Here is a 10186-nt window from a genome sequence, read left to right as displayed (position 1 = left end):
TGGTTAATTCTCCCCTTGACAAGCCTCACTACATTTTTACTAATTTTTGCGTTGTTGCCAACGGCTTGTTGCGTCTGCCATGTGAAAAACAACAGACTGGCAGATTAAGACACCACTCTTTGGCTATTAATCTTACATAAATTGCTCAACTTCCCCGATGGTTGAAGAAATGAATTTTAAAGTTAGATCCCAATTTTTCCTATCACATTGACAAGAAGTGAAAAGATCAGCAATGTCCAGTATCGGCCAGGGAATGGATGCTAAATTATTCTTAAGCACTGTTGATGGCATGTAAATGGGTAGTCTCTTTGAAAGGCAAGTTGACTGAAATGCACACACACATTGATTGACTGACTGACTCTACTTCTAAATAGCTGAAGAGAAATAAGCATATGTAAGAAGCATGTACTAGCTTGTTTGTAAAGTGAGAGTAACCCTCAATTAAATTTTACCTGTGTCCTCTCTCCCATTACCTATCATATTTCTTTGTAATTCCCACGAAACTTTTGGAATCAATAACTATACATGTCAACTTTGATTACTCCCATGTCCCTGGGATTCCACTGAAACCTTTTTCAGAGGGTTACCATAACATTATTTAAACTAATGTCCTGCTACCAGTCTTTTTCTATCACTACACAGCAGTCAACACAGATTAAAATTATACTTAATTGTCTACTATATGCTTTCACATGTTCACATATAATGTTTCACATATAACTCACATGACCTCATTAAAAAACCTTCTGAAATAGATGGTATCAATCCTCTCTTATAGATGAGGAAACAGACTCAGATCACCTTGCCCAAGACTACAAAAAATGAGCTCAGAATATCTAAGGGCCAAATCCAATGTTTGACCTTCTAATGGCTGGTCCTGGAACTTTCTTCCTTTATAGTCTTTTTCGATTATTTAACAAAACTAAAGATTGGGATTAATTAGGATACGGCCTAGCATAATCAAAGACCAATTACACATATTATTGACTTTCTAGACACACACAGAAGCTAATCCAAGGGTTCAAAAGTATATGTGCTCAACTAATTAAAATTGCCATGTCTATGGTTACCACTAATTTAAATGGAAACAACCAAGCATATATTGTTTCATAGCAATTGGCAGACTTTAATGAAGAAAAATCAAGTCCATCATACACATAAAAATATAGGAAATTTCATGCAGAGATGAAGCTTCCAATTCAGCCTTTGTGGCATCTTTTAGAATGAGAATTACATATAAATACAGTACATTTTACAATTCCAAAACTTCATAATTTTATACTGTGATTTATACAGCTTCTCTTTATATTTTACATGTCCTACTTTGCTCACGTGCTTTACATACCCTAACCTGCACTACTTCAGTCAGATTATGGAAAACACAAAAAACCCAATAAGCAGAATGGCCTATCTCCTCCAGCTTTATGAAAATGAATGAAAACATTTGTGTATAAAGCTAATTTAAGAAAAATTAAAAGACTTTTAAGGCTTACACACTTTAGTAGGACTACATATAAGAAATACAAAATTAAATCCTCCAGTGACATTTCCATTACTGATTAATATCACAATCTTCAAGTTTAGAATATATCAACTGCAAAAGCTCTGAGAGAAAAAAAGCAATGTAGAACATTAAAAATATTCATAATATGAGGGAGAAATAAAAAACAAAACTGATTTCAGAATTAACTAAAATGTAAGCTATAATTTATAAATATAAGTAACATTATTAAAGAATAAAACCTGATATCATAAGTGTTAAGTAATAAAGCCAACCCATGTGTCAACTTGTTTTTGCCTCTGAGAAGAACAAGGTCACAAAAAAGTGAATACCAGTCAGTGAATAAAGAGCTCTTCTAAAACACTCAAAACCAGCATGCATTTCTTTCAGTAGATTTTTTAAATACCTACGTTCCTTTTAATTCTCTTTCTTAATAATAATTTTGGGGAGCAATTTATTTCAAGTTTATTCATGTGGGAGAAAATGAGAATTCCCACTAAAGAACATCTGCCAAAAAAGAGAAATAATTAAAAACAAAACAACAACCAAAAAAACCTCAATAGGTATAGGCTTCCATAAATCGACAAGTCATATTAGCTTCATGTATTTCTTTACTGCATAAAGGGCACAAGAGCTCCCTTACTATATGCAGAAAAGCTCCTATTGGTAAGATGTCAAATCATGTAGTGACTCCCCCAACCCAAATGACCATATAAAGGTGTAAACTTACAAGTAAGTTTTCCTAATAAAACATGACATTTATGCTTCCAGTACATTACTGAGATTAATTGCCACAGAGGTCGCTTAATGCCATCACAATTACCTATAAAAATATTCAAACATACTTTTCTCCAAGAAAAGGTTAAAACATTATATTTGTCATCTCTACTTTCCAAGCTACAGGAAACAGAATGATTAACATAAAATACAAAGGAAAACTCCCTCCAATAAAGATCTGCTAGAGGTAGAAATTTAAAACAGCATAGACTGTTTCAGCCCTAGCTATCAGGGAACAAAATTGGTGTTAATCTGAAATTATATTAATGGCTGCTGCTTACAATATTGAAGACACAGACATGGACAGTAATTTATCCCTGAATTTCATACTCAAAATTTCTCCATGTTAATACTATCATGACAGTTTTTACTAGTATATAGTTGTTTTAATGAAAAAAAAGTGCTTGCTTTTGTAGCCAGGTAATCTAAAGAAAAGACATTATTGTAAACATCTCACTGACTGTATTCATTTATAGTTTGAAATCATTTCAAATGAGCAGATTTTATTCTTATTTCCCCAGTTCCCTAACAGTACCTTTAATAAAGGATTTTTTTTACTCAGATTGTTAAGATCTTCATACATTTCAGAGTGATCCATGATGAATATGCTTTCAAAAAGTGTTCAGTTTAGTGAGGCCAAAAGACTTACTAATTTCTTGGTTATTTCAATGCATTTTTACTGGCCAGTGATACTCTTAAGTTCAGTGATTCATAAAAATGAAGGGTTTGATGCTTCCCTAAGTTCAACTGAGCTAGAAAAAAAAAGATGTGAATAAAAGAATAAAAGACACACATTTTATGTATAGATTGCTTAGGTCCAAGTGAATAAAAGTCTCAATTCCAGATGATGAATAAGAGGATCCTTAGACTCTTCTAAAAATAACATGTGCAATACATACAAAAAAAAGGAGGTTATTACTTCAATACCATTAGTCATTAGCATGGCAGCTTGGAACGGACAGCTTCATGAAAACACTAGAGATAAAGTTTTTTCTACTGAAAGACAATTCTGGGTTTCAAGGAAAAAGTAAACTCGAAGATACTTCCTCCACTTTTACTTGTGTAGTACAAATATTCATGGCATAGTATATTTCTGAAAAAGCAATAGACATATTAAGAAAATAGACACTATTTCTAAACTTTGTTAGGAATAAGAAGGCACCACTGATTTGAGGTTGTGTCCTATCATTTGATAGTTGATTCTGAGTTGTTTATTTCAGGATTTGCTCTTATTAAACTTTTTTCCTGGTGATATCACTTGAGACCATTATTGTGGTTTACGAACCACAAACAAGACACATTCATAGTAGTATTTCATCATGGAGAGGTCATTCACAGTGTATGTTGACAAGACAGATTCTTTTTCCACCTGCAATGCAAACAATCATAATGATGATGACTACCATGATGATAACACTAAAAATATTGAATACTTTTAAGTGGCAGTTGCTATTTTACATATATTCTAGATATTAATTCAATTATTACATACAAGTACTACCATAAGATGGGTACTATTATTAATTCTACTTTACAAAGAGCAGGTTATTCAAGGTCACTCTACTAAGTGGTGGAACTGGGGTTCACTCTCACAGTCAAACACCAGAGCTATTAAGCTACTATAATATACTAGAGGCCTGGTGCACGAATTTGTGCAAGGGTGGGATCCCTCAGCCTGGCCAGTGATCGGGAGCGATCGGGGCCATCTCGCCCAGTCCCAATTAGGGTCGACTGGGGCTGGCCAGCCAGGGGAGGAATTGCAGGAGGTTGCCCAACTGTGGGAGGTTGGCTATGGGAGTGCACTGATCACCAGGGGCCAGCTCCTGTGTTGAGCGTCTGCCTCCTGGTGGTCAGTGTGTGTCATAGTGACCGGTAAACCGGTTGTTCAGTTGCTTAAGCTTTTAGATATATAGACTAGAGGCCCAGTGCATGAAATTCATGCATGGGGGGTGGGAGGTGTCCCTCAGCCCAGCCTGCACCCTCTCGAATCTATGATCCCTCTCACAATCCGGGACTGCTGGCTCCCAACCTCTCACCTGCCTGCCTGATTGCCCCTAACCGCTTCTGCCTACCAGCCTGATCACCCCCTAACCACTCCCCTGCCAGCCCAATCGATGCCTAACTGCTCCCCTGCTGGCCCGATCACCCCCAACTTTCCTCTCCTGCCAGTCTGGTCGCCTCCAACTGCCCTCCCCTGCCAGCCTGGTCACCTCCAACTGCCCTCCCCTGCCGGCCTGGTCGCCCCTAACTGCCCTTCCCTGTTGGCCCCGTTGCTCCCAACTGCCCTCCCCTGCAGGCCTGGTCCCCCCACAACTGCCCTCCCCTACAGGCCTGGTTGCCCCCAACTGCCCTCCCCTGGTGGCCATCTTAAAGGGATGGGATGTTTCTAAATAAACATAGCCAAAACATAACAGTCAAAGTATCATAAAACCATATGACAAGGGTGGGGAATCCTTTTTCTGCTAAGAGCCATTTGGACATTTATAACATTATTCACAGTCCATACAAAATTATCAAGTTAAAAGTTAGCTGCTATATATGGTGAAACATTTAATTAACTCATCCCTAATGCTTTGGCAGGGCAAGATCAAATGATTTCACAGACCTTATATGGCCCATGGGCCGGACATTCCCCACCCCTGTTGTATAATAATGCACACAATAAAGAAAGATTGAAAGATTGAACAGTACATAAGCATATATAGTAAACAATATCCCTCTTGCTCCTGCCTTCCATCCACACTTGATTCCCCAGTGCCTAGTCTACTTGGTAACTATCAGTCTACAAAGGTCAATATTATGATAATAGCCAGCTACCATTTATTGAAAGGAGATTATACCAGGAATATAGTTTTCCTTTACATACACATTATCCCAAATCGTCATAATTCTAAAAACTATCACTTTATGGATGAGAAAACAGCAGTTAAAAGGTAAAGCCTGTAAATGCCATAATATCACCATTCTTGTGTGCTTTGGAAGTTAAGCTTTGGCAATGCTTCATTCCATCCTTACCTCTAGCTGGAATCCATACTGCAGAACAACGTTTTTTAGATCCTCATAGCTCAATTCTATGGAAAGTTCATTCGCCAAATTTTCGAAGTGGTAGAGCAGAGGACCTATGGTTTAAAGATACTATGAATGAATTTACTTTAATATAAACATATACTAGCAGCTATGTTAGACTGAGCTCCAAGTTGAATAAGTTGGGTAATTTATAAAAAGCAGAATTAAAGAATATTTACATTTGCCAAAGACATGTTTCCAGACCCCTGAAACCTTGGCCCTGAAACCACAACCCCTGAAAACTGACATCTGAGTGCTGGGCCTATATTACGGGAGTAGGTGCCTCTAGTATACCAGCCTTATGTTGTGATTTTCCACATCGTGGACCTTACACCTGTAACTCTTATGTTACTGAAGGATTAGCTGAATTAGAGAATGATAAGTCCCCAAATTCCAAAGGCATACTGCAATTATAATTCCATATATAAATGCAAAATGATAGCTACAAATTGCTTATCACATGAAAGCAAAAGGGGTCCTTATGCCAGCAGGTGGTTGGGGGTAGAGGGTAGTGAGGAGAGCTGGAAGCAAGGCTATCTGGAATGAAGGGATGACACTAAGCAGTTTTTTTTTAAAAATGCACAGTTCATATGCTAGCTCTAACACTAATTCCGATTGGCAAGTCACTAATTCTGCCCCACTTGTTACATGACTTTAATGTGAGATAATATGTAAAATACATAGCATATAAAAGGCACTAAGTAAATGATAGCTATTACAAACTTCTTAAAACCTTCTATTCTCATTCTACATATCCAAGAAACTAGACATAAATAAATAAAAAGAAGCTATCATCTAATTTTCTAATCTTTTAATCTATAATTTTCCCTAATCCATCAGTCTCATCCAGCCAACATTTATCATTCTACAGTTATACTTCAGGACTAATCTAGACAATCTTCTCCTTACCTTTCATTGGGTTATTTATAAATCCGTGACAAACTCACAACACCCATCCCTTTTTTACTCCTCACACAATGTGCTTAATCACAGAAGGTAAACGTAACAAACAGGACAAAGTTTCTGCTCCCAAAAGGCTCACCACTCTGTAGAACATACTTAGGGTTAAAAAGTTTTTATTTTTCTCCCCTCTTTTTTATCCTATATAAACAACTAGACAAAAGTGACTACATATAATTTACATATTAGTGGTCTTTCAAAATACATTTCCCAATTAAATTACATCAAGCTTAAATTCCTGTTAGTTTTATTAGTACTAGTAAAACTGTCAGTAGCATGAGTCATTTATTGAGCACTTGCTGTATCCTAGGCCATTGGGAAGCTTTTGAAGTCCCGCCCCTGCACCAAGGATATTTTTTCCATTGAGAGGGGGAAAGGGAGAGAGGAAGAAACATTGATGTGAGAGAGAGACAGCGATTGGTTGCCTTCCACATGTGCCCTGATTGGGGCCAGGGAATAAACCTGTAATCCAGGTACATGCCCTTGACCAGGAATTGAACCTGCGACCCTTCGGTCCACAGGCTGATGCCCTAACCACTTAGCAACACAGTCCAGGGCCTTTGAAGCCTTTTAATAAGAACGTAGAGCCTCATGGCAGTCTTTGCAGCTCTAAAGTGTATGCTGTTCCTGCTCTATTTTAAAGGCCTCCAACAATACTGTTTCACTATATCCACATGAAAACATTCCAGTAATTCTTACATACTCAGACCATGTTTTACCTCTACTCATGCTCTGTTCTATCTAGAAAGCTCCATCTCAAGCTTTAGCTATGCATTTCCTTGAGACTGAGCAGTTTTCCATATTTATTATCTAGTCACTCACTCCTTAAATGAACATTTACCAAGCACCTAGCAAATGCCTGGTACTGGGTATCTATCTATATAAAGACAGTCCTTGGGTTACATCGGACTTGACGTACGTTGTTTCGCGATTACGTCGCCGTCTCCCATCTATATATATAAAAGTCTAAGCGACTGTTACAACCGAACTACCAGTTGACCAGTTGCTATGATGTGCACTGACCATCAGGGGGCAGGTGCTCAACACAGGAGCTGCACCCTGGTGGTCAGTGCACTCCCACAGAGGGAGTACTGCTCAGCCAGAAGCCGGGCTCATGGCTGGTGAGTGCAGCTATGCAGCGAGAGCCTTTCCCACCTTTGTGGCAGCACTACAAAGTGGCGAGCGGCAGGAGCAGGTGCAGCAGGGCTGAGATGAGTGGGAGGGCGTGGTGCCTGGCCTGGTTTGGGCTCCTCCCTGACCGCCTGCTGCTTCATGCACTGCTACATCCCCTGAGGGCTCCCGGATTGCAAGAGGGTGCAGTCCAGGCTGAGGGACCCCCAACCAGTGCACGAATTCGTGCACTGGGCCTCTAGTTTATTTATAAAAAAAAAAGTTCTGTCATTTCAACATATGTACATATGTGCTTTATGTTTTTTATTATTTATTTACCACAACTAAAGGTCAGGGATTGTTATCTTTTAAATTTTTTTTACTGTTTCACTTCATTACTGCTGTGTATGTGCTCCATGTGAGTGATGTAGGTGGGTTCCGACTTACGGCGAAAATCGCATTATGTCACGCCACAGGAACAGATCTCTGATGTAACCCGAGGACCTACTGTATATAAAAGGCTAAGTGTCTGTCCATCTGACCGGTAGCTATGACATGCACTGTCCACTAGGGGCAGATGCTCAACGCAGGAGCCATGATGCACACTGGCCATTTAAGAATAAATGGCACCATGGACCTGGCTCCGACAAACCAACACTCGGCTTCCCCCAAGTGGGACACAGGCCTGCTATCACCCTGGAGCGAAACACCATCAAATTGCAGCCAACGCTGCCAAGACCCTATGGTGCAAAATGCGGCCTACAGCTTAGCCCAGAAACAGTGGCTCTGGGTGCTGGGTAATGATATCACCTAGCAACTCCAGCTTCCTTTCCCTAGCGACTAGCCTCCTTGGAGTTTCTTCAGCCCAGGAACCTGACTTGCTTTATAGCCTGATGCAAACATTTTACAGTTTAATCAAATGTTTGTGAAGTGTTTTCCCATGCCTCATCTCGTTTGATCCTCATAGAAGTCCTGGAGTAGGTAGATAGGAGACTTGGTAGAATCCTATTTTCTTTTCATGAACAAGATGCAAATAGAGATATTAAAATATTTCTCCTAGTTAATTTCCTTTCAATGTGCACAAATCCGTGCACTGCGACACTAGTATAAAGATGAATAAATCACGGGGTTACTCCTTAAGGAGTTATTTTCTCAACTCTCATGTCTTTTCACATTCTTTTAGTTGACCTAACAGGAACAAAGGAACACTTTTCCCTTGACCATAAATACATTGCAAGTTCATAATAAAAAGCTGAGAAAACATGAAAATCAAACCCATCTCTAATCCTAACACTGACAGATAACTGCTTGAAAACTTACTGTATCTCCTTGCAGTTTTTCCTTGATGCATTAGTAAGAGCCATTTGGATATCACATATTTAGTTTTGCATCTTACCTTTCTTTAGAAACATGTCCCTATTTTATTAACCATTTATGGAAAATGGTTTTATTATATGGCTGTCCTATGACTATTTACCCATTTCATTACTGTAGGCTCAGTCTAAGTTTTTGCTGAGTATGTTTGTCCCTTAATCAGTCTTTAGTCTTTGCCCATATCTTATTATGTTCCTCTAACAGACTTCTACAAGTATAAGTAATGTAACAAAGGTGTGCAATAGTGAATGCAATTATGTAATAAGCTGGATGGCAAATATTTTAGGTTCTGTGGGCACATACAGTCTCAATCACATATCATTATTTTTATCTCCACCCCTCCCACAAACCTTTACAAATGTGAAAAATAATCTTATTGCTGGACCATACAAAAATGTGCTGTAGGCCAGATTTGGCCTGTAGGCTGTAATTTGCCAATCTCTATTCAAATGTGTGAATAGTTAGGATTTTTCCATATGTTATCAAATATTTTTTCCTGAAGAATGCTTTATTACTATATTCCTACTAGCAATATATCTAAGCATACCCTATCTCTCTGTATTTTATCTAAATTTTAAGTAAAAATTAAAAAACCTACCTAACAAAATTGGTGGAAAGTGGAATCTCATTTATATTACTGTGACCAGCAATGAAGATAAAACACTTCTCCCCTTTACATAGGCCATTTATGTTTACTCGTTTATAACGTGGACATTTATGTTGTCTAATTCACTTCTGGGTAGTTTTCTCTTAAAGACTTTCTCCTCCCTTTCCAATTAAAAAGAAAAAATATATTTCATTGTAAAAAAATAAAAATTAAAAAAATATAAAGGAACTTTTACTTCTTGTAAAGGCAGGTTAGGTTATTCAGACCAATGCTCCCACTGAAAACAATTAAAATTGGGGTATGAAATTTAAAATCTTAAAAATATAGAATACCTGGCAAGTTAGTAAGAAATTAGTAGGAACCCAGAGAATTAAGTAGAGGTAAACCTAGATGCCATTTTTACCCTGACAGTTAAAAGAAAAAAGAAGTGATTAAAATATATGGAAGCTAGAATAAGAGATTTAGAAGTATTTGTGGTGCACCCAATTTGGACATAGTGGTTTGGCGCCTAAGACATTTGATTGCATTTTCAAAAGGAAAGAAAAAGAATGAGGCAGAGTAGTTATATGAAGAAATTGTAACTGTTAACTTATTTTGGTGCTAATCTTGTCTCAAATGGCAAGAGGAGAGACCCTTTTAAGCTGAGAATTTTTCAGAACTGATGAAAGAAGTCCATTTACAGATTCAAATAACCCAATAAATTGTATACAGGTTTGAAAGAGAAAAATTCATACCTAGATATAATATTGAGTCTGAAAAACTACAAAGAAAAAGTCTTATAAAACAAAATT

General features: G+C 37.9%; 1 protein-coding gene across 1 annotated transcript in view; it reads right to left on the bottom strand.

Moving 5' to 3' along the window:
- Nucleotides 1–1100: 1100 nt before the first annotated feature.
- CARNMT1 (carnosine N-methyltransferase 1) overlaps nucleotides 1101–10186 on the bottom strand; it is a 47879-nt gene continuing 38793 nt past the window's right edge. Inside the window, exons 7-8 of the mRNA XM_036330809.1 lie at nucleotides 5294–5397; nucleotides 1101–3647 (exon numbers count right to left, since the gene is read on the bottom strand). Of these exons, the coding sequence (XP_036186702.1) occupies nucleotides 3546–3647; nucleotides 5294–5397 (206 nt within the window). The 3' untranslated portion in view covers nucleotides 1101–3545. The remainder of the gene's footprint in view (nucleotides 3648–5293; nucleotides 5398–10186) is intronic.

Source organism: Myotis myotis, unplaced genomic scaffold (genome assembly GCF_014108235.1).
Source record: "Myotis myotis isolate mMyoMyo1 unplaced genomic scaffold, mMyoMyo1.p scaffold_m19_p_12, whole genome shotgun sequence".
Lineage (NCBI taxonomy): Eukaryota > Metazoa > Chordata > Mammalia > Chiroptera > Vespertilionidae > Myotis > Myotis myotis.
Note: the sequence above shows the minus strand (reverse complement) of the source record. Positions and strands in the feature narration are given on the sequence as shown.